Source organism: Lissotriton helveticus, chromosome 4_1 (genome assembly GCF_964261635.1).
Source record: "Lissotriton helveticus chromosome 4_1, aLisHel1.1, whole genome shotgun sequence".
NCBI classification, from domain to species: domain Eukaryota; kingdom Metazoa; phylum Chordata; class Amphibia; order Caudata; family Salamandridae; genus Lissotriton; species Lissotriton helveticus.
Genome location: NC_136063.1, coordinates 1,175,465,807 through 1,175,490,576, shown reverse-complemented (window position 1 = coordinate 1,175,490,576; position 24,770 = coordinate 1,175,465,807). Strand labels below are relative to the sequence as shown.

General features: G+C 46.2%; 2 protein-coding genes across 11 annotated transcripts in view; one reads left to right on the top strand and one right to left on the bottom strand.

The window, feature by feature from the left end:
• RELCH (RAB11 binding and LisH domain, coiled-coil and HEAT repeat containing) overlaps nt 1–12,614 on the bottom strand; it is an 878,561-nt gene extending 865,947 nt beyond the window's left edge. For 7 of the 9 annotated variants that reach the window (XM_078687759.1, XM_078687760.1, XM_078687762.1 and 4 more), the window contains exon 1: nt 12,054–12,545. In XM_078687759.1, the coding sequence (XP_078543885.1) occupies nt 12,054–12,477 (424 nt within the window). In that variant the 5' untranslated portion in view covers nt 12,478–12,545. Of the gene's footprint in view, nt 1–12,053 lie in introns of all 9 variants that reach the window. The other 2 variants (XM_078687764.1, XM_078687757.1) reach the window with 2 other exon arrangements.
• Nucleotides 12,615–13,256: 642 nt separating this feature from the next.
• PIGN (phosphatidylinositol glycan anchor biosynthesis class N) overlaps nt 13,257–24,770 on the top strand; it is a 1,090,233-nt gene continuing 1,078,719 nt past the window's right edge. Inside the window, exon 1 of one of the 2 annotated variants that reach the window (XM_078687755.1) lies at nt 13,257–13,427. The gene's annotated coding sequence lies outside the window, so the exon portion shown is untranslated. The remainder of the gene's footprint in view (nt 13,428–24,770) is intronic. The other variant, XM_078687756.1, reaches the window with a different exon arrangement.

Sequence of the window (24,770 nt, the reverse complement as noted above, 5' to 3'; positions counted from 1 at the left end):
ATGGATATGGACAATAACACCACGGTTGAAAGACGTTCATTCCCAAATTGTAATACATGTAATGTTATTGACACAATTGAATGCCCATGTCCTAAACTGTATGTGGGACAAACCACCCAGAAAGTCAAGACCCGTATCTGTCAGCATAGGAGTCGCATTCGATGCAAAACGGTGAACGCACTGTAAGTATTTCTTCTACAACGCTGAAAAACTGTGAAAAACTGTCACCTCATAATCATTTATGGAACTCAAAAGTCTAAAATATATAAACAACCGAATAAACCACCTTTTGCACTTACTTTGGGTCAGTGTCCGTATTTGCAGCCTGGAGAAAGCCTGCGCCTTGCCGGATTATCCTTTGAATATATATATATATATATATATATTACTTCGAATCTTCTGGTTCCCACCTTGTGTACAGAAGTCACGGCACCACAGCAGCAGTGAGTTTAAGTTATTTATTCTTTTAAACACCATGTACATTAGCAACAGGACGACCTACGCGTTTCGACTATACTTAGTCTTCAACTGGATATATATATTCACTGAAAAAAACATAGGTTATAGACCATATATAGTTAGGAATTAGCATTTACAAAACCCTATTTTACTCACACAAAACCATTGAAATTCCATATATAGTTAGTTGCACTAACTATATATCGCGCACCCGCAATCCACTGCTGATGATGTCACATATTACATCATTCATGACATGGTCAGTGACATCACTGATGACATCACTGATGACATCTCAAATGACATCACTGATGACATCACTGATGACATCTCAAATGACATCATCTAGTGTCTGTGTGTTTTTGTAACCATAGGTTACAATATGTTTTACATATTGAAGAATGAGTGGATGTATGGAAGACTGAGTGTGTGTGTGGCTGGCTGGGAGGTGTGTGACTCTGTGCATATCAATCTGTACTTGTATCAGTGATTGTATAAGAGAGTAAGTATGTGTTAGTATATGTGCGAAAAAGTATGGTGTTCTGTGTTTAACTGTATAGATGAGGAAATCGAAGTGTGATTGATTCTTCACAGGACTGACTAGGTGTATGAGTGCATATGATAGTGTTGTAATAATGAGTGACTGTATGTATGAGTGATTGTATGGGTGAATGAGTGAATGTGTGTGTAGACGTAGGAATCAGTGAGTGCTTATGTAGTAACTGGTATTGGTGTGTCATGATGTCATCAGTGATGTCATTTGAGATGTCATCAGTGATGTCATTTGAGGTGTCATCAGTGATGTCATCAGTGATGTCACTGAAGTATGGTGTTCTGTGTTTAACTGTATAGATGAGGAAATGGAAGTGTGATTGATTCTTTACAGGACTGACTAGGTGTGTGAGTAACTCCATGGATGAGTGGCAGTGTGTGAGTGTCTGCGTAGGTGTATGAGTGCATATGATAGTGTTGTAATAATGAGTGACTGTATGTATGAGTGATTGTATGGGTGAATGAGTGAATGTGTGTGTAGACGTAGGAATCAGTGAGTGCGTATGTAGTAACTGGTATTGGTGTGTCATGATGTCATCAGTGATGTCATTTGAGATGTCATCAGTGATGTCATCAGTGATGTCATCAGTGATGTCATCAGTGATGTCATGAATGATGTAATATGTGACATCATCAGCAGTGGATTGCGGGTGCGCGATATATAGTTAGTGCAACTAACTATATATGGAATTTCAATGGTTTTGTGTGAGTAAAATAAAGTTTTGTAAATGCTAATTCCTAACTATATATGGTCTATAACCTATGGTTTTTTCAGTGAATTTTCAAGGTTTTGTAAATGCTAATTCCTAACTATATATGGTCTATAACCTATGGTTTTTTCAGTGAATTTCATTGGTTTTTTAACAGCTAATAGCTGTAGCTGTAAAATGTATTCTTCTTTAAATCCAAAAATATATTTTATATGTTTATGAATAATTTTTTTTTTTAATATTTTTTTTTCTTCGTTCCCGCTTCGCGAATCGGGAAGCTTCCCGTTAGCTGACCTTGATGCCGCGAAATAGACCGCGAGCCGGTAAACGTTTCTTTACCGCAACTGCCGCGTTAGAAAACAACATCGTGACGCCTCCCGTCCGCATGACGTTTCACGTTGTCGCGTGATACGTCATATGACGTGCTACGTTAGCGAACTGGTACGCGAAGCGAGTCGCAAAGCGCAGGTTTCTGGAAGCAAACCGGGAGGCCCTGCAAAGCGCTTAACGTAAACACAGCAGGTCATGTGACTTGGTAATAACACTTTTCATTGGTTCATTTCACTTTTGGTTTCCTAATGATGTAAGACTAGGTCATATAATCTAAAATGAACACTTTTCATTGGTTGAGAACTCTTGTTTTTCCCAAATGATGAAAATCCCTCCTTCTTTCCTCACTCTGACTTTCATCATTGTGAGAGAAAGACCCTTTGTGATCACTGAGCAATGGCTTCTTTAGTAGCTTCAGCTGGTGCTTCCCCACCACCTCCACCACATCCAAGGAAGAGTGGACCACCTGCTCAAGTTATAATTCAGCAAGAAGAGGAAGAAGAGGAAGAGCAGGAAGAGAGGCAGTTTTTGCCTGAGGAGCCCAGGACGTCTCACCGGAAAGAAAACTTCATTTGGCAATTTTTTAAAATTCCCAAAGGTCAGAAAAAAGTAAATGCAAGATACGTAACTTGCCTTATATGTCAAGATAGACTGTCCAGAGGGACCGACAAAAAATACAGTTTCGGAAACTACACAATGCATCGCCATATGACTAGGTGGCATCCTAACAACTACAGTGCTGCACAGTTTCGGAACGACCTAGATAATCTCCCTATTATGGCCAGAAGATCTGTTGTACCGGAAGTAACGGGACCAGAGGGCAGGGAGATGGTGCCAAATATACAAATGAGATTTGGTGAAGTAAAACACGTCTGCGTACATTGCAATGGATTCATTTGCTACAGAGAAAGTAGCATCACTCTGATCAACAGAGCTATTGACTATCATATGCAAGTTTGTACGAAACGCCCAAAATAATAAATACTTTTTTTTTGTTTTGTTGCTCCTGTTGAGCCCTTTACAATGAATCGTTTTCATTGCCCCCTCCAAGAAAAACCCAAAAAAATATAAAACTGTTCAGAAAAATTCAAAAAAAGTAAAAAAATGTTCCGAAAAATAATAAAAAAAATATAAAACAACAAAAACAATAAAAAAAAAAGTTCTTTTCAGAACTACCTCCCCGTTATTAAAAAATTGGTACAATATTTGGAACTGTGCCAACCTCTATTTCTCTTAGTTCGCTTCCCAGTTCGCTCGCCGGTACGCGAACCGGAAGCGAACCAAAAACAGTAAGTATAAGGGAAGGAAACAGACACTTATGTTAAAAGAAAGACAGCTATAGGGGAGTAAACTAGAGATACTATTACCCGTAATCCACTGCTGATGATGTCACATATTACATCATTCATGACATGCTCAGTGACATCATCAGCAGAGGATTGCGGGTTTTTTGGCAACGTGCCTTATCCACGGTTTAATAACGCTGCCTTTTGCTTTATATAAGTTTTCAAATTGTATGAAATATATACCAATAGGTCGTTATGAACCTTTAGGTAGTGCTTTTCTTCATGAGGTCTGGTCGCTTCCATACACATACAGATGTTTCAAAGATGATCAAGAAGTTTATCTGAATGGAGAGGAATGCACTGAGACGCCAGATCATTCACTAATGTGTAGGCACATACAGTTACACGGTTCATGCAACAAACACCGACCAAATATGGCTTGCGTGTTGCAAGGCACGCCAGTTCCTGCTATCATCCCCACGTTCAAGTTGTTGGAAAATGGTAGTTATTTGATGCTCAATAATGAAGATTGTTCTAGGTTAATTAAAAGTATTCCTTTTATCGTAACAGTAAGTGAACGGGTTATTTGCTGCAGAAATGTTCTATTTCCTCCCACACATGAACATAGGGAGTTTTCAATCTCGCCACAAATACCAACCTTGGGAGCAGATTTCAACGGCATGGCAAGAATAAGAGCTCTTTTGTCTCAGAGAGAGGTGGCCTTGAGTTCGGCCCGTGAAACTTTCGTGCTTCACATAGCGAACACCCGTACAGAGGTGCAGACCCTTTTCAATTCAGATTTGCCTTTCCATTTCAGCAAGATGGTTCGGACTATCTTTAACGCATCCTCCACAAAGGCCCTGGCGCACTTTTTTAAAGTTGTTACCAGTGGTCTCGTGACTTCATTTGAGAAAATCTTTGGAGTCATCCCTGCTTTCTTTCATTCTATTTTCTCCACTCTGCTTCGTGGATTGCCATTTTTACTTGCATTACCAGCGGACGCTCTTGTGCTTTTTTACATTTTTAAATATGGATGTCCCTCCTATGCAACCTCCCGCCCTGCAGCTGCTGACACTGTTCCGCAATCGCATGCTAGAATATTATGGCACAATGCCGTTGGCGATATTAAGCACGGCATATGGATTATCTTTTCAATTCTCCTACTTCACCTGTGTCCAGCCTGTGTTTCACTGCCTGACCTGTGATTTCGATTGGGCCATTGATTTGTGTCTCTGCGGACCGGTTTCTCCTGACGTCGACATAAATCAGCTGATGACTCCTATCATTACTCACGAGTTGGTTTGTCCTGGCGAAAGGATTATGGCTGTGGCATTGATGCATGGACTAATTGGTCCCTGGAATTTACTGGCGGCAGCACAGTCTTTCTTGGAACAGAGCTTTCTTGAAAACCCACCGAGCTGTCCTCTGATGGTGATAGAGGATCCGGTGCTGGGAGAGCACGTATGTTCTTTTCCGCTTTTAAATTGGATGGCTGAACTGTTTTCGGATGAAGACGGTGACTTCCTATTGGAGGCTGTTGCAGCTTATTTTGCATACACAGTTATGTCATAGACCTTTTTCATGTTTGATATGCTGAGTACTAGCATTTCATTGACAATTCATTGACTTATTTGTCAAGTTTTTATTATTTACCTTGCCTATTGGCTTAAGACTCGATAAAGTACTTGGCTGTTTTATTTTTCTTTAGCATTAAATTTTCCTAGTTTTTAATGCTTTACCTTGCGGACCGTCCACATATAAACTTGCAATCTGCTCTCATGAGATGGCACTTCTATTATCTTATTCAGTTCGTTTCCGGATCATGGGGAGGTGTCATCTAGGTCCTGGATATCTTTACACCGTGTTAAGTTAGCATGGGCTCATTACCGGTTTAAACGCCATTTTTCCTTTTTTGCAACTTCTGCACACGACACTTGGTTGTTGCTTTAGCTTTCAACCTAGTAGTTCATCGTGGTTTACATGAGAATAATATGTTATTGCTCTACTATCTGCTTTGCTTGTTAAACTATATCTGTACAGCGAGTGCTAAAGTTTCAAGAACAACACGATACAGAATTGTTATGAGGTCTGATCTCCACGACTTCATACTCATAACATAAGTGCAACTTCTGCCAATTCTGGGCATGAGGCGGGTTTTATATTGCTTTGCCGAACACACATACACAACACTTGATGCGGTTCACATGAAGAGAGAGCTGGTGTATGCTGATGTGATTCCTTCAAATCTAAGACACTAAAGTATGGGCACGCCCTAAACCAACACAAAGAGACCTTCTTAGCAAATAATATAATATGTGTATTAGGGAGGGTGAGATATAAGCAGCCGCGGGCCGTGGAGGGAGTTACGGTGAGGCAGGGAGGCGGGGAGGGGGAGAAGCAGGGTGGAGCCCTCTCCACCCTGCCCCTCCCCCTCCCCGCCTCCCTGCCCCACCGTAACTCCCTCCACGGCCCGCGGCTGCTTATAAGTGTTGCTAACTCTTATTCATTTACAGCATGTTAACATACTATCACCATTCGCTTTTTATGTACTAGTAACTATGCTGGTAATTTTGCTACTGATAATATGTGTACTTGTATTATCTAAGATACTACGCCTGAGAAGACGGCATTAGTAAATAAACATTTCAAATACACATGTGTTCTTCTTAACTCCATGTTCTGGTTTCTAAGAAATATATAACGACCGACTGTTCATGAGTTCCACGTATCCTGAGGTACTATAAGTTCATATTCTGGATTGTCTAAACATTGAGAGTTTGTTATATCCAATGTGACACTGTACCTAGCTTGCTAAGGGGTTTTTGATTACTAACGTGAGTTTTGGGACACCCTAATTCGCAGAGGTTCCAATCCTCTGTCCACAGTTCTGTGTGAGAACAGAAACCCTGCGACAGGGGCACCCCCGACCCTTGCTGGAGCTTCATCACACTTGCGATACAACTCCAGCAATGCGCCACCTTTACGGCACAGATACATCACGCATCTGTGCTGTTTTTGCCCCATGATGCGCCGCATTGTAAATGCAGCACACCATAGGTGACGGAACAGCGGCACAGAATGACTAACACATCCCTGGTGATGCGCCAGTCATCATAAATCTATCCCTATGCTTCTTATCTTGTTAGAGATGAACCGCCATATGTATCATCAAAGTTTTTTGCATTTCCTAAATAGCGAACTTTAAGGAATAAATAGCGATTCTTTACCATTCCTAGTTTGCGATGAGCTATTTGCTAATTACAAATTACCCATTCATTTCCTTCATTTCCATAGGGCGGTTGGACTCACTTTTAGCTCGAACGGCTGAATGGATTTCCACGAAACTTGGCAAAATTGTAGGGACTGGTAGCCCGATGTGCCTTTGCTATGTCTCAAGATATATGCTCCAGTGGTTTTTACGAAAATTAACTTTGAAAAATATATATTGGGCTACATTGGCCTATATATATGTTGGAGCCCAAATGTAGCCCAATGAAGCCCAATGAAGCCCAATGTAGCCCAATGTAGCCCAAAGATGGCCGCCAGAGACGAAAAAAAAACAAATGTAGCCCAAATATCAGCCAGATGTAGCCCAACTATAGCCCAGTGACAGAATGACCAATCAGCTTCGCAAACCTCCGTTACGCGAAGCGGAGCGCTATTACAGATATATATCTTTTTTTGAACGTTAATTTCTCAAAATCCACTGGAGCACATATATTGAGACCTAGCAAAGGCACATCGGGCTACCAGTCCCTAATATTTTACCAAGTTTCGTGCAAATCCTTTCAGCCGTTCGATTATTATTATTATTTTTTTTTTTGCCCCGCGGGGCCCTTTTAAAACCTCCACATCAAACCTAGGGGGTCAGCGAGGATCTACTATTCCCCCTTATGGTCATTTGCCCCTTCGCTTTCGCCTCCTCTTGTCTCTCGATCCTACCGAGAGACAAGATGGCGGCCGCTACGGACTGTTTGGAATGTTGACAGACGCCGGAGAACCAATCAGATTCGCTTCACAAAGCTCCGTTGCGCGAAAAGTACGCGTCCTGGAGCGCTGCCCGGTCCGCTGTTACAAATATATATCTTTTTTTAAACGTTAATTTCTCAAAATCCACTGTAGCACATATATTGAGACCTACAAAAGGCACATCGGGCTACCAGTCCCTACAATTTTGCCAAGTTTCGTGCAAATCCATTCAGCCGTTCGGGCTAAAAGTGAGGCCAACCGCCCTATGGAAAACTCAATGTTAAAAACACGTTTTGGGACCCCCCTTTTTTCTCGGCCCCCCCTTGACGAACCCCCCCAAATTTTCAAGGGCTGCTCAGAAACAAAATGTGCAATTTTCCTGAAAATTTCAGCCAATTCCGTCCACAAACGCCAAAGTTATTAGACATAGGATTTTTTCTCTATGGGATTTTTGAAAATTCTAACTATATATACCTACTGGCGACCGCCAGTAGGTAATATATATATATATATATACACACACACATACATATACATATACATATATGTCAGGTGCACTACTTGACATGGAAAGGGGAAGAGAAAGCAGAACAGGAGTGTATATACTCTCAGTTGTAAAGTATCCCACATCATTACATTCAGTTTGATAGTATGCCACAATTCCCCTCTGCTTCTGCAGCTTTTGCCCCTCAGTAAACATTCTAAATTCTCTGTACACTATTGTTATTTTGTTCGTTCTATTGCTATCTTATCAATCAGATGTCAGGGCTATTCATCGCTAGCAAAAGACATATTATCACAGAGTATGGCAGCGTACTTATGTAGGGCCTGCTGTCCTGCTTTTTCCATTGATCCTCAGCGTAGGAATCTATGATTGTCTCTCGAAAAATGGGGGATTGAGCATCGAAGAATTCGGAAAGATTCAACTTTAACAAGAGATTCTTAAGGTCTTTCCTGAAGGAAAGGAGATTATGGACTATGGACGTGCCTCCATAGTTTTTGTGTGTGTGTGTGTGTGGGAGGGGGGGGGGGGTGTCTAAGCAAGATAAGGCCTGGCTACCATTCTTATTATTCTGTAACTGGGGAATCTCTAAATAGAAGTTGCCTCTTTCCCTTTCCGTCTTTGATATGTAATTTGTACTTATGGTAGGGCGATGTCATTAGTGCAGCGCCTTGTGTTATATGCAGGCTATTGTGAAATTAGTACATGCCTCAAACAGTAGCCAATGGAGATGTTTCAAGATCATGCGATCTGATTTAATTACATATTTTTTTTACCGGAATAACAAATGTTTTTTAGCTCACGAGCTGCATAGCCCCTTTGTAAAATCACAGCATGCTTAAAGAGGGCTTTGTGATCCCAAACTAGTTGTAGAACTTTTATTCAATTTTATACAATGTGCAGTGCATTTGAAAAACAAGTGCATTGGATCTAGCTGCATAATAGAATTTAAAAGCCAAGTTCCTCCTTCATGTAACAATTCAGCATGCATTCCATCAACACACTCAAAATCAAAGGGGAGTCCATAGAACGTCAATCTTGAAAGAAAAACTGGAAACCAAGTGCAGGATAATGATGTGGTTTTGAGCATACATACATCTACAAGCCTTGAAAATACGGGAGTGCTTTTCAGAGATCACTAGCTGTCTATGCAATATTTTACCTATTTCTGAATAGCCACTTTGGTACGTATCTTTATTTTAAAAATAAATTAGCCTTGTCAATATCTAAAGTGGATTAACTTGAGGACAATGCCCATGACCTAATTGCATGCAAAAAGAACAATTGATGGACAGAATGCAGAACAATGTCATACATTCACCTCAGTAAAGAGATCCGGGCCTAAATCCATTGTTTTTTGCTCCCCATCATATTCCAGTTTGAACCCAACCATATGCAAATTAGTCTTGACTCTGCGCCCAATCAGAACAGTTCAGCCTGAACTGCCAGGTCATGTCCTCCCTGGAATGGAAACAAGCATCCTAGGACTGGTCTCTGGAGTTCACCCCTCATCAGCCAGGATAGCTTGACTCCAGTGGCATTGAGAGCACAGGACCCACACCTAGGCATACCCGTCTCACTCAGGGTGACAAATGCAAAAAGAACAATTGATGGACTGAATGCAGAACAATATCATACATTTACCCCAGTACAGAGATCTGGGTCTAAAGCCATCGTTTTTTGCTCCTCATGCCATTCCAGTTTGAACTCAGCCATATGCAAATCAGTCTTGACCCTGCGCCCAATGAGAGCAGTCCAGCCCGAACTGCAGCCCAGGTCCTCCCTGGACTGGCGGTTTGACCCCTCATCAGCCAGGATAGCCTGAATCCAGTGGCACAGAGAGCACTGGACTCACATTTGGGCATACCCGTCCCACTCGGGGTGACAAATGCAAAAAGGACATAGCCCTGAAACCGGTCCCAAGATGCTTGTTTAAGGTCCAGGGAAGACATGGCTTGGCAGTTCCAGCTTGACTGTTCCCATGAGGCGCAGGGTCAAAACTGATTTGCATATAGCTGTGTCTGAACAGGGGTGGCGAAGTGAGCTAAATAACAGTGATGGATTCAACCTAGACCTGTGACTTAGGGTGAGTGTCTGAAAAGTTTCAGAGCTCTGTCCATTGTCTCCTTGCGTTTGCTTTGTATGACCTAGTCACAGCAAGCGCCTCAATACCATGTTCTTGGATACATTACAACAGACACACAGCTATTCTAAAACAAGGGACTTATGTCTTTATGACTGTGTCTAAACCAGTAAGGCGATGGGACCTAAAGTGACGAGGAGCGTGTACAAAGTGCGCCTACAGGAAGCAAAGCTGGGGCAGGTAATGGTAGGGAATAAAATAAAAGTAATAGCTCCAATGTATAGGGTACTTGTTTCAGTTGAAAAATACATTTCACTGTGATGAGGTTAGCACACAAAACATTTGCCTGCTAAGTGCTTGGAAACTGCTATGTCGGCTACTAAAAGAACCTTACTGTGAAAGGGGAGAGGGAGCACATAGCCTGGTTCACTAGCTATCAATCCACCCAGATGCATTGGAGTTACTTCAGTGCAGGATAACACTCGCCTTAGTTCAAAGTATATAGTCATCACCATTTTTGGTGAAGTCAGTGTTGCTCATCTCTAGACAAGTGTCTAAGGATATTGGTGGTTATGCACTGTAGTAAATACAGTGCATGATAACACTCACTTTAGTTGAAGGTCTTTAGTCATTACCATTATTGGTGCACCCAGGTATGGGATGCTCTAGGCATATTTTAGGATATTTGTCCTCATTCAACTGAGAAACTACTTTATTGTGATGTATTCTCAAGGGCTTCGCTTTAGAATTCTGGACAGCTATACCCTTCATTTATCAAAAACACTATGACCATGGGCATTTACGCTAGCTTCTGGTTCCTAAATACCCTTAGCTGGCAGAATATGAAAAACGTATACAATAAAGTCACCAATACTACTCAGCAATATGTAAAGGATGAGTCTAATAACCACCGATGCCAAATGACCAAGCCGTTCATGGCACCTTCAGTACTTTTTGATTTTTACCTACGAGCACTCTACATGCTGGAATATTTGAGCCTATGATAATCCAACAAAAATTGAAACTGTAAGTCTCACACAACATGGATCATTAAGTAAAACGAAAAAACACAGGCCTGAGAACGGTGGCTGGTTGCTTTAATTTGCCTAATACAATGATAAATTTGCTTTGTCTCGCTTTTTCTCAGGTTTTGTGCACAATCTGTGCACAATCTGTGGTCATTTATACCCATTATAAAAGCTGGATCCCCCTCCTTAAATATTTGTCAAAGCCCCGCAGAAAAATAAACTGCTGCTAGCCCAGATATGCACACCTTAAAGTGTTAATCCATTAACTCCCTCCCTTCTGCTTGACAATACGGTGGATCTACACTGTAAAACACGATGCATGCATGTCACTGTAGTACTTACCTCCTCACTTATCAATAACGATCTCCTTTTTCTAATGTTAGACCTATCTACCCCCTGTAACCTATGTAAAAGCTTAGCCTCTCCCTGTAGTGGTGACTACAATTTGTAAAGGAATTTGCAATTATACGTTATAATTGCAAATTCCTTTACAAATTGTAGTCACCACACAGAATAAAAAAAAAATGAACAGATGAAATAGAATTTAACAAAACCGTATACACCTGTACGACCATGTAAGACATGGCTCTCTTGAATGGTCAAAAAAGGTGCATCGTCCAATATTTTACGGGGTCAATGCTACTGCTGCAGTGATCTGTGTATATACATCACATTTCAGTAAGAAAGCCTTCAGCTAATTCGGATACCGGTACATCAATTTTTTATTCAAGCACTGGGTGGAACACACGTGATATGCAGCCATCTGTGGCTATGTGTTATCGGCAAGCTCCTATGAGTGATTACACTCATGGGTCGCACTGCAGAGAAGCTTTCGTCAATAGTTTAGAATATCATGATAGACACAAACCAACACCTCAGTAAAGTCCGGAAGAAGGAAAAGGTGTCATTGCACCTCAAGCCCTCACAGGGGATGCAGAAAATCATTCTTTGGATAGGTAACAAATAATGAAGCCAAAAGGATGGGCCAACCCACTCATCCATCAGTACCATGCCTTACACAGAATCCTACCAAGGGTGCACACTGGTGATCTGTGCATTTCACGATCAGGTTCCACCCCCTTCCTCGCTGACACTCTTAATCACAGAGATGTCACATGCACCAGGAACACTTACTCAGGCTGCCTCCGCCGGCTGCTCCTGCGCTGTGCGAGGCCTCGCGGGGCCCCCCGGCCGGCACTGGGGCGCCCCCGGGGCCGGCTCCGGGCGGAGTGCACCCGCTTTGCCTCTCAAAATGCCCCGGGTTAGAGAAATAGTCCCGCAGACGCGGCAGCTCGCGGCCGCTCTCCAGCAGCTCAGTGTGCAGCTCCAGCGCCGTCAGCACCAGCTGTTCCCGTAGGAGTTGAGCGGCCAGTACATCCAGCGGCACCGAGCGCGGCTCCGCTGCAGGGCCCGTGGGAGGGGCCGGTACCGGGGGTCCAGCTGGGGACAGAGCAGGCTCCGAGCCGCCTGACGGGGACAAGAGGTCTGCCGCCGTCTCATCTTCCTCTTCCGAGTCGCTCAGGAAGGGGTTAACTGAGGCCCCGGGAGCGCCAGCCATGGCGAGGCACCGGGCTCTACTTGACGACCTCGCCCGACACCAGCGCAGACCGGGAGCGGTGACAGCTGAGCAACAGCGCATGCGCAGCCCTAGGACAGCCAGGCCAACCCACGGTACCTGTCAACACAGACAGAGACAGAAAAGAAGGACTAAACGTGACATCTGCAAGGAGAGCCTGCGCACGAGCTGTCTCGCGACAGGACAAAATAAGGCTACCCATTATCCCTTTTCTTTGTTTATGACATTTCTTCTCACGTGACCTGCTCTATGCTCTGGGGAGCGGACATAAAATCCAGATGGGAGAGGCAGCGTGGTGTCATTCTTGAGAAAAACGGACTTTGCCTCTGTCTTATATTTGCTGTTGCGCACTCTCAATATAAGGTTCCCCTCATGCAGGCGAACATCTAGAGTGGGTGCAAGTAACCCAGGGATATAAATACTGAAACGGAGAGTGGAGTCAAAGCATCTAACCACGCCCAAACGGTGTCGAATCGGCCAGCTACACCTAATATGGCGGGACATTAAGCCCGACGCGTGGACATACGCGGCCTAGTGTTTGATTTTGGGAATCTCCCCTGCGCTTAGTGATAAATAAATGCAAAGCAAAATAAACGTAGCAATAGTTCGTAATCTGAAACGATTTCTCCTGGCGGACGAAGCTATAATAGTTTATGCCCCGATTTTAGCATTTGTCAGAATACAGAGGTTCAAAATATTATTTGTTGAGCAAATAACTGAAATAATAAACATTACCCAGCGTCACCACATGGGAGGGAGGGAGAGGTTACCAGGAAGTGCCTGGAATGACAGATTCAGTGCCGTTGCGAGCATGCTTGGGAGATAGGAACTGCTCTTGAGAGAACGAATGGGAAGGCTTGGATTATTAAACATATGAATTGAAGAGTTAACTGCTTAAGTGAAGGGACGACTGAGCAATAATTTACAAAAACGTGAGTTTTCTTTGTAGATTGTTTTGGGTGGGAAGAGGTGCCTAAAGCTGATGCCTCTTTGTAGCGTCACTCCACCTGTAGTTCATGTACTCCTTTCACCCCTGTGGAACAGTTTCTTCAGTGTGACTTGAATTTTTTGCAAGGAAGAAGAGATCTAGTCGCGGCGAATAGTATTCACGATGCAGTGGTAGTGGGGATTCATTTGGACGTTATGTGATGTTGCATTTATCTAACACCCATTCTGCCAATTGACTATCCATATGAGTGTGGGAATCTACGAAAGGGTTCGGGATGAGCTTGTTAGCGGAAAAGATCTGTGCCAATGGAGCCTAGAGGGGATTTATTGATCAGTGTAATGTTGGTGCAGAGAAACAGTAATCACACAGGGCATGGGTATCTGCAAAGGGCTGTGTTGCAAATGGAAAAAATACTCCAGGTGCCCATACATAAGCTTGATTGAATGGAGGCAGAGTCACGAGGGGATAGTCTAACAGTGAATTTTACATTTATTTTTAAAATCTCCGCGAAAAGAAATCTACAACAGGGCAAATGAAACAATAAATCTGTCTGGCTGTCTTAAATTGTCTTAGACAGGGTGCACCTTACAATATCTTACAGGGTCAAGGCTACTGCTGCAGACTTCTTTGTGTATACAGCAAGTTTCAGGGTAAAATATTGGCTATGTAACTGGTACCTGAAGCCCGAATTACTTACCAGTAATCTTCATTACTCTTAGTCCTACTCGTTCATGACCCAGTCATAACAAATGAGGTAGCATCCAATCGCAGACAGGAAACAAAACCGGAAACTCTTGCTAACCCCACCCACCCCCCTGCCATGTGCTATAATCCAACTCTTAGCACTTCCTGAAATACCAAGCAAATAAAGGTTTGATATAAAGTACGACTGGGCTGAAGACGAGTAGCACTAAGAGAAATTAGGATTACCGTTAAGTAATCAGGGCATTAACTCTACATCCCTCGTTCTTGAGCCAGTCATAAGAAATGGGGGCTTTGTAGTAATGAAGACCAGTAGACAAGATGTCGTTTCAGTTGATTTAATAAGTCTTGGTTACAAGTTTTTAAGTTCTTGTGAAGCTGCCGCACCAGGAGCAGCCTGCCTGCTGCTCAGCCCATACTCCAACTGTCACACTTCAGTTCCCAGGCACCCAAGCGTTCCATCTATCATCACCACATCAACATTCCATGCATCACATTCACACTGGCTGAGCAGCTAAGGAGAAAGTAACAAGATAATTACAATGCAGGTTACTACATATACCACAGCAGGCACCCAAATAGAAGGCCTTTGAAATAACTTCAGAAAACAAAAACCACCAAGGACAAAAGCACACCATAGTGAAAAATGATATATCCAAGGAACAAACAAACAGGAGCAGGAGGCACCATAACATCCAAACTAGCAGTGTGAGCACAAGTCAAACAGCAACCCAGAGAATCTGAATATCTGATACCAAGGTCCAGCTCGGCAGATCTCATCGTAGGGAATGCCATAGAATGCGGCCCACAAAGCCGACACTACCCTAGTGGACTCTGTACGAACAAAGGCAGGAAATGGTAAGGCAGATCCATGAGGTGCCAAAGAGAAGTTTACCTGCAAGCCAGTGCCCCAGGGTCATGCCAGTGCCCCAGGGTCATTCCAGAAGCAGCTTCCCGCACCCTGCATGACCAAAAGTCTGCAGAAGAATGAAAATCAATTGACCTGTCCACGTAAATAGACAAATCTCGCCCTACATCAAGGGAGTGCAACAACTCCCAAGGAGAAGGACAGATGAAGGCAATAAGGCCTGAATGCATGAAACAGAGACCAAACCTTTGGGAGAAAAGCCAGCATTCAATGCAAAACCACAGCTTCCTTCAAAAAGCATAGATAAGGAGGGGAATATTGCATAGCAGAAAGTTCCCCCAGTCTCCTGGCCGAGGTAACAACAACCAGGAAAGCCACCAGGCAGGACAGTAACGTCAAATCCACCGCAGACAAAATCACAAAAGGAGAGGACTGAAGGACATGAAGGACCATAGATAGATCCCATGCCAGGACAGAAGAACGGACATCAGAGGGAGAGAGAAAACTCAGAACAACTAGGTAACCAAAGGCCCGACAGCCGAGGAAAAGGAAACAGAACCCCTGAAAGATCAAATAGCTGACCACTGTCCCACTAAGAAGACAGAGCGTAGTTCTCATGAAAGCTAGCCAAAAAGAGCTGAAGAATAGAGGCAACATGACACGATTTAGAGATAGAATAAGACAACAGAACAGAGCCCCACTGAGAACCAGGGGCCACCGAAATAATGAGGCAGGCAAACATAGCCTCTCCAGAGTCTGCAGATCAACCTCAAACCCCTAAGGGCAGAGGGAACAATGAGTAGATGGAAGACCATGGAGGAGAGTCTCTGAGGCAAGAACTATTGGGGATCCACAGCCAGATCCATCAACAACAGGAACCACGACATCAGAGGCCAAAACGGAAGAACTGACACCACAAGCGCCCACTCCTGGCGGACCCTCAACAGAAATGCCTGGAAGAGGGGAAAGGAAGGGAACGTACACAGCAACAGAGGAGGCCAAGGGATCAAGAAGGCATCCACACCCCAGGCCCCACCACCAGAATGTAGTAGCAAAAAGGCATGCAGAAGAGCATTGGTCCTGGATGTCAACAAAACCACCTCCAAACAACTGAACCTCCAGCAGACCACGTGAAACACGCTGGGCAAGAAACAGAGAGGAAAGATACATGCAGCACAGAGTATCCACCACCACATTGGCCGTGCCCCTGATGTGATTAGCAGAAATGGCCGGAGACGGAGCACTGCACAACGCGCCACAGCACAAGCCACCGGAATCAACAAATTACTGAGAGTGCTGCCCAACTATAAAGTCGGACTGCACGAGAACATCGCACCAGGACGGGGGCGGCACGAAGCATAGAAGGACCCTGCCCGCAGCCAACAGCTCCTACCAGGTGGAGGGTGAAAGGCCTATGATCTGCGCCAACTGGCCTGAACAGACTATGGTCCCCCAGTAGCACTCCCAACCCAGAGCACTGGTGTCCATCAGCAGCTCAGGCAAAGGAGATGGAAGTAACCACAAGCCACAGTGAAATTCGACGAGACCAGCCACCGGGGGGCCGTAGACAACCTCCGGTGACAGCGGGATCTCCAAGGACAGATCCAGAAGCGGGAACCGCACAAATAGTGAAGATACCACAGCAACATCCAAAGGCGTAACCTGGCCCACGGCCCCATAAAACATAAGCCACCATGTGCCCGCCCTCACTCCTTACCAAGGAGCCAGAGTAGCCGACTTCTAAGAGGACAGAGACAGCACCAATCCCTGCAGGAACCGGAATTGGTTACTATGAAAGTCCTCTTAGGCGACGACTGAAGAATGCATGTTGGAAATTCAGGAGGAACCCCAGACTCCCAAGAAGACTAAAGGTCAAGCCCAACCCTACTGCATCACCTCTAAAGATAGGGCCTGAGCTGCTTGTCATCCAGGGAAGGACATACAGAGAATCCTAGGAGATGAAGCAGAGCCACGTCAACCGGCTCCTCCACAGCGGCATAATCAGAATCGCTAAATTGGATTCCTGTGCTCCGGACAGGGTTACATCAGAAATTAGCCCTGGAAACACTAACCCTGGAAGGGACCTCTCTGCCTACTAGTAGGCAGACAAAAATACTTGAGACGAATGCCCGAAACAGAGTCAGCACAATGCCATTGGAAGGACCCAGCACCTACATAACAAGAAATCCCATGGTATCACCAAGATGGGTTAGAAGCTCAGGCAACGTTGCTGCCGAAACATACTTCCCCCACGTGTTCCAAAGAGCCCATAGACAACACAGCAGAAGAATCACAGTTAGAAATGACAAAAAGCAGCTTCTGCCCATTGCCAGAAAGCAAACTAGCTTTAATCTTCATCAGGGACAAAAAGTGACAAAAGTCAGTGTCTGCAGCCTCTCCTTCTCGCCCAACCTTTTCTACTTAGGTGGAGGGGAAGACCCAGGACTCCCAACAGGGGACGTGGGTGATGACGTTGGGTAACAAAGCTTCCACATCCCGATACGTTGCCCATGTTTGCAGCTTACTGACAGCGCTACACATAGCAACCTGGTTAACAGAATGCCAGCAACCAACATCCAGGCATCTATGACATACTCACATCGCAAATGCAGCAAACTGCATTAGAGTAGAACGAGCATGTGATTGACAGCAATGTATATAAAGACACTGAATGTGGGCACATGGAGATTAAGCAAATCTTTCAGAATCCGAAGAAGTTGACGTTTACGCAGAGACTTAAACCTGGCTCCCATCCGCTCCGATGTAGGCAGCTCAAGTCGCTAAGCCACATGCTCTCCCTCTGAAGAATGCTGTCAACCGCTCGCGCACCGGACGACCATCAGCAATGTCCAACCAACACGCCTCTCGCCCAGAATGCACCAAGGTCGGCAAGAGGCAGGCGCTACAGCAAGAAACAGGTAAGGCCCTCGAGCCACAGAAAAAACGCTGCCCCTGACAGGAGCAATAGTCACTTCAGGGCCACAGGACCCCCCGCCCCAACATATACAACATCCCGCAAATAACACACAGACACAAGTGTTAAGATTGGGAAAAAATTGCTGCAGGTTTATTATTACATACAACATTATGTAATCACGGTGGGTTATCTTACGGACGATCAAAGGGCAGGCCGCATTCTCGCCACCTGCCCGCCTGTTGAGCCAATCAGCACAGTGGCGAACCACCCAACTGCTGCACCATTATGGTAATAAAACTACACACGCCCCTTGCGGGGCGTATCTAGGCAAACCCCCGGTTGCACAGGCCCACAACCGCCCGAAGGACTACTGGGGCGCCGACACGAGTTCCTGGACCTCCCATGAGGTTCCAGGTTAGGCTCTGGCACCCCTATGTGCCCGCTGAAGTACATTGTTGCACCTCTCAGCTTCCGGATCGCTCTGTAACTCCGCCTGCAACGAAAAAGGAACACATTAAAACTCCCTTATGAGCGCCTCCCGCAAGCAGACACTCTGGGTAAGAGGTAGGGAGGGAAAAGAGTGTCCCCGACGTGGAGCGCGCAACGTCCGGAGCGGCAAAGAGGCCTGAGAAATGGCGAGAGGGAGAGATATACCCCCCTCTCCCTGCCTGCCGCCCCGGACGCGCGTCACCGACCCGCCCACATCCCACAGAGCAACGCCTGCCCTGGGGAGGAGTGGCTGACCCTATTACGGGACGGGGGCAGCCCTCCGCGACTAAGGGCCCGCCCTCCTGATGGCCACAGGGTGACCTCGGGCAGGCGCATAGTCACTTCAGGGCCACAGGATCCCCCCGCCCCAACATATACAACATCCCGCAAATAACACACAGACACAAGTGTTAAGATTGGGAAAAAATTGCTGTAGGTTTATTATTACATACAGCATTATGTAATCACAGTGGGTTATCTTACGGACGATCAAAGGGCAGGGGTGCATTCTCGCCACCTGCCCGCCTGTTGAGCCAATCAGCACAGTGGCGAACCACTCAACTGCTGCACCATTATGGTAATAAAACTACACACGCCCCTTGCGGGGCGTATCTAGGCAAACCCCTGGTTGCACAGGCCCACAACCGCCCGAAGGACTACTGGGGCGCCGGCACGAGTTCCTGGACCTCCCATGAGGTTCCAGGTTAGGCTCTGGCACCCCTATGTGCCCGCTGAAGTACATTGTTGCACCTCTCAGCTTCCGGATAGCCCTGTAACTCCGCCACAGCCCGGCCGGCGGCCACCGTCGCCGTCCGGGCCCCCCACCACTTCGCTTTTTAGGGAAACCTGCAACCCTTGCTCTGCAGAGCATTTTGTCGGTCCAAGAAACAAGACCAAAACGACAGGTGAGCGGTGGACCCTTTCCACCTCGAAGCAACCTGATCCTGACATGAAAATTACATGCCTGAAGTAACCCAGGCCCCTCTGCCCCTAATCTGCAGATACCCCGGGTCTTTTTAATGCTTTGCAACCATAGTGTAACCATACCCGGTTACCTGAAGTCATACTTCCAGGTGAATGACAAAGTGATGAGGAGGGGCCCCTACCACTGAAGGTGCTTCGAATCGAACAATAGGCGTTCCAGCACATGCCCTGCAACTCAACTACACCCTTCACAACAAGCGTCAGTAGGCTATACCCAGCAAGTTACAACTCCTGCTGTACGCCGTTCTCCGCATGACATGGAGAAAGTGTGCTTACCATGACGCTTGTGCAGCTATACTCGAAAGAGCACAGGGGCATTGAAGGGATAAATACATATTATACTATATACTTTGGCGATGACTTTGCATATGCCAATACAGGATTGAACAGGTATTAACAGCAGGCATCACCTGCCCACTCGGGTTTAGTCTGGAAGCAGCTTAGGCCACGCTACCTGTAGATAGCTTGTCTGTAAGAATGACTTAAGACCACCACCAAGGGATTGCTGGGACAGAAACCAAGTGCCCCCTTAAGATCCCGACCTGCAACATGACACGCCTGCTGACACCACAAGCCCACTGAAACTAGTCAGCAAATACCCCAGGGAACGAATCCCTCTACAGCAATAGTGTAGACTATCCCAGGTTCTAGAGGTAATACACCTGGAAAGAGCCCAAGAGATGAGAGGACCTCCCCTGCTGATATCGCTCCCTGATCAAAACCATAGTAGAACCAGCGCATGACACTGATGCCCACCACACACCTTCGCACAAAGCATCAGCAGACTACACCCAGTAATGTACTACTTCTGCTGAAATGCCGTGCACAAAATACAACTGTAAACTGTGCTTTGTGTACTCTTGAGCAACTATCCTCAAGCAAAGTACAGCGGGCTCTTTTAAGTGCTCGGTGCAAAATAGTATAGCTTGAGTGGTGGACTCACATTAAGGTAAACAGCCGATAACACATGCCCCCTGGAAGCCGGAGACTGCTTAGACCCTGCTGCCAACAATAAATAGCTTGTCTAAAAAGTTGACTAACAACTACCACGAAAAGGGATGAGTAAGCTGAACCAAGGAGTTCCACCTCTGAACTAATCAGCATATACCCCCGGGCAGAATCCCTCTACAGCAATAGTGTAGACTATCCCAAGTGCGTGAAGGAGGAGGGCAGAGAACCTATCCCTGCCAAAAGGCCGAAGCTGTTGCCCAATACATTCTAGCCGGCCAAGGCCACTCAAGCTGACATAGGACTGTGTAGATCCTACGCTGTGCACACTCTATTTACATGAGACTGAAGGGGGTAAAGCTATCCCTCTGTACTAAGAAGTTGTGCAGCTGAGTTCCATGCGGATCATACTCTGATCCCAGAGAGGAGCTATCAGCACGCCCAGTCATCTCTGACATGACTGAGCTATGCAGCATAACCTACATCTTAAACGTTAATGCCTGCACCGGCATCCCACTTATTCCAAGGAAAATGGCATAGCGAGCCCGAGATATCAGACCGCCACGAGAGTCGTGGGTGTCCTGTACTGCTGCCCTCGAGGCTCGTACACTTAAACCGCCCAACGCTTGCATGATTCCTGTAAACAGACATTATCGCAGGCCCAGGCCCAGGCACCACTGCTTCAGGGTGAGGCTGACGTGCATTGTGCTTCCGTTTAAGCGCTTGTGCTTCTAAACGCATAGAATACAGGCGATTAATGTAGGGAAAATACGAGAGTATATGTTCCTTAAATAATGGGATGTACCTTCCTTAAATATAACAGGACATAAAGGGAAAGAAGCAGGCTCCACATGCTCACCTGCTTTTCACCTGGAGACAGCTTGATCCCTGCGAACTCTAAGATCGCATATCTGAGTAGACCTGAAACCACCCACATGAGGGATTGCTTAGACTGGTACAGGGTGCCACCAGGACTTGGAGGCAACAAACACCAAGCCAGCTCAAATTGGGAGGAGACTGACCTACAGTACCTGTCCAAGGCATGCCCCCGCCTACCGGGCGGTCAACACCTATCCTGCCCTAGTTAGAGGCTCCCAGGACCTGCTGCCCAAAGTGACCTTAGGAGAGAGACCAACCATGCTTGCAGCCGTCAAAATGGCTAGCCCTCCACCAGCGAGTGTGGCAAGGGCATGCCTGAAAAAGGAGGAGACTGGCAAGTAATAAAGTTGCAGTGCCTATGCTATACCATGCCCCACATAGCATGTCTGAGATAGTACAGCAAGGAGCCTGCTAAACATGGGAACCGGCTACTGTCTCTTGCAATGAATGCTCCCCGGACTTGCACAAGTGCGACCACTGTTAGCGCTGAGATAGACAGTCTGCCTGCATGCAGTCTCCTACCTCTATTTGTACTTAGACTGTTAGAACCTGCCCACCTCTCACTTTCTCCGTCTGTAAGCACTTTTACCTCCTGCATGGGATAATTTGATTGAGCCTGTCACTGTGATCCCAGTACTTTGCGTATGCTTTACAAAGGTATTCAATGGTGCTCCAAAATAACGTTTTGTTCCCTAGAACGCGCCGGACACCTGTGGTAGACAGAACTGGGGGCTAGCCTAGCGTGCCGCACACTTGTGGAATCTCAGGCATTACCCCCCGCAAAATTGGCAAACGCAGCCTCTGGACGTGACTAAAGACTTAATCAGAGCTGGTTGCAGCCAGAGATAACCGATCAGCATCCATGCCCCTGCTAGTCAGGTACGAAATTAGATTGTACCAAGTACCTTCTCCGAAGGGGTTGGTGAGGCAAGCAAGCTACCCTCCAGCGCCACGTGTCATGCAATACATGGAAACCTCTCCATGTGCATAGAGGCGTATGTAACTCGCCCCTAGGTCACATATCCCCATGTGATGGGAAGATAGCTATACCCTGCAACCTCCTCAGAGAATCGGCATGAATGAACACAACTAAGCCCATTTTCCTGCCCACCAGCATCAGAGGCGGTGGAAAGACTACGTAGGATGACAGAACGGTCAAGTAGGCAGCGAAAACAGGGGATGCAGGAGCGCGGGCCACCAGCACCACGCTGGCGAGCAAGCAGCTTCCTGCTGTGGTAAAGAATCATGCCGCCACGACCTGCAGACACACTGTATCCTGCAATGGAGATTGCAGCAGGGACACACTAATCACTTGCGTGGTCACTCGGGACCCACCCCGCCCCCGATGTGAGGGCACCGTCATATAAACTGATTCCCCCCTACGTGGGAACTGCCCTGGGAGACAGGCCCAACTGACCCCCTCCCTCTGCCCGAACTGAGGGTGTGCTGCCGCCGTGTGAGGAAATGTAATGGCCAGGACTTACCATCTCTCTCACCTGCTACAATGTGCAACAAAAACCCAGGGAAGCAACGTCCATCCGAACAAGAACAACCTCCCCAGACTAATAACTGCAACCATGGGGAGATCTACACAAGTTGACTCGCATGCCAAGGAGCAGCGCAGTGAATATGCTCCAAGGCACACTCTATGCCCCATGGTGGAACAATTAATGAATGAAGCAGTCCTGTAAAACAAACTTGCCTAAAACTACGGCTCTCCCAATGAAGCCTATTGGTGTGTTATTTCTGACCCACATGCATTTTTTTGGCATGGGCAAGTGGGCTCTGGCCCGGGGCCCCTGCCATTCAGGGAGGCCCGATGGTACGCCCATTCTGTTCTGCAGAGTCTAGCCCTGATGTCCTCAAATCATTTAATTAGGATATCATCAAACCCTATTCCTTTCATATACTCAATGTGAGTTGCATGGGGTATACTATAGACCGTTGCCGGAAATGTTGTGCTTGAAATCAAAGCAACAACCATAAACACGTTGCTTTTAGTCGAAACAGGAGTGCAAAATGTGAAATGGGAGTGTGTAGCCAAGAATATATGCGATGGTGTTGGTGACCTGCTGCTGTTGCCAGATTGAAAGCATAGTATCTCTAAATAATGAATGTAAACACACATATATGAGTTTGTACCAGTGTGCCTGTTCACTGACAAGAGAGCGAATAAAATGCTGCCACTGCATCATAAATTCAAAGCTGTTTCGCACCGGGGCCCCCAAAACATGTCTGGCCCAGGGGCCCCTCAACTCTTAAGATGTCCCTGTTCTGACCTTAGCGTTAAAGTTGTGATATGACTGCCGTGAAACCACATCATTTGTGGTCCTCAACCCTGGAAAACAGCGCGCAATTAATCTATAAAAAGAAATGTTACCACGAAGGAACAGTGGAGCAGCGCCAACCATTGGCGTGCCAATTCACGGCGGAATGTTACATGGACCGAACTAACATCCGAACCGGCCAACGGTATGTCCTGACCTAGCCCCATCAGAACCCCTCCATCCCTGAATAGACTGCATAGTAAGTATCCTGCAAACACGCTACAACATATACTATCAGTTTTGTTAGGCGCGGGTGGAATAAATGATTTGTCCAGATCACAGTACGTTTTTTGGCGTCATTACCGAGACTCGAACCCAGATACCCGGACCGAGGACGAGCGCTCTAGCCGTAAGCAAACTCCTCTTCTAGGCATATACTAGCGATTCGAGTTCACCATATGCATAGGGAACGGAGTGCATGGATATACTATGCGAGCACATAGGAATGACAGATCGAGGGTTTACTGCATGTGCCAGAGATTGGGACAACTCAATATACATAGCGAAGGGACCGTTGGGTATAAACTCCAAGTGTCACATGTGAAGGTGGTAGGAGCGAGGCCCTAACTACATAACATCAACAGTTAACAGGCGGGCGGGGCCACCCATTGGGTGGATTCCTCACTGCGTCCTGAAAATCATATGGCCGCGCAATTAGGGAACTTGCCCGCCACTGAAACGGTTCTGCAGCTGAAGTCGTACTCCGACGTGCTAAAAACCTAAACCAGGGGCAAGGCGGAATGCCCATGCCCGGCTCAACCACGAGCTAACCGGAAGAGGACAATACTTAAGCGCGCGACCCAGGAGGAAGACCAGCCGCTCCGATCCAAAATAGCCTCTCCAGCGAATCACGGCCAGAGTCCCTCAAAACCAAAAGCTCGCGCCCCCGCCCGCCCCCGAAGGACGGGGGACCAACCGACCCGGAGGACCACCTGGGCTGTACCGCAGCGCATGCAATATGCAATGGATGAATACCATCTTAAGTTCCCACAACGGTTGAAAGCAGCATCTGCCCCTCAGAGTCCTCCCAGAAAACCCAGACCAGCGTTCACCCGAGTACCAAACAAAGTTGAAATGGAATGCCCCCATAGATGCGCCAGGCCAGTGAAAGGAAGATAATGTGCCACATTATGATAAGCAGAATCAGCACAACCCCACAAGAAAATGTCTTCCATGTTATAATCAGCATCTCACGAGAGTGCCTACCTTAAA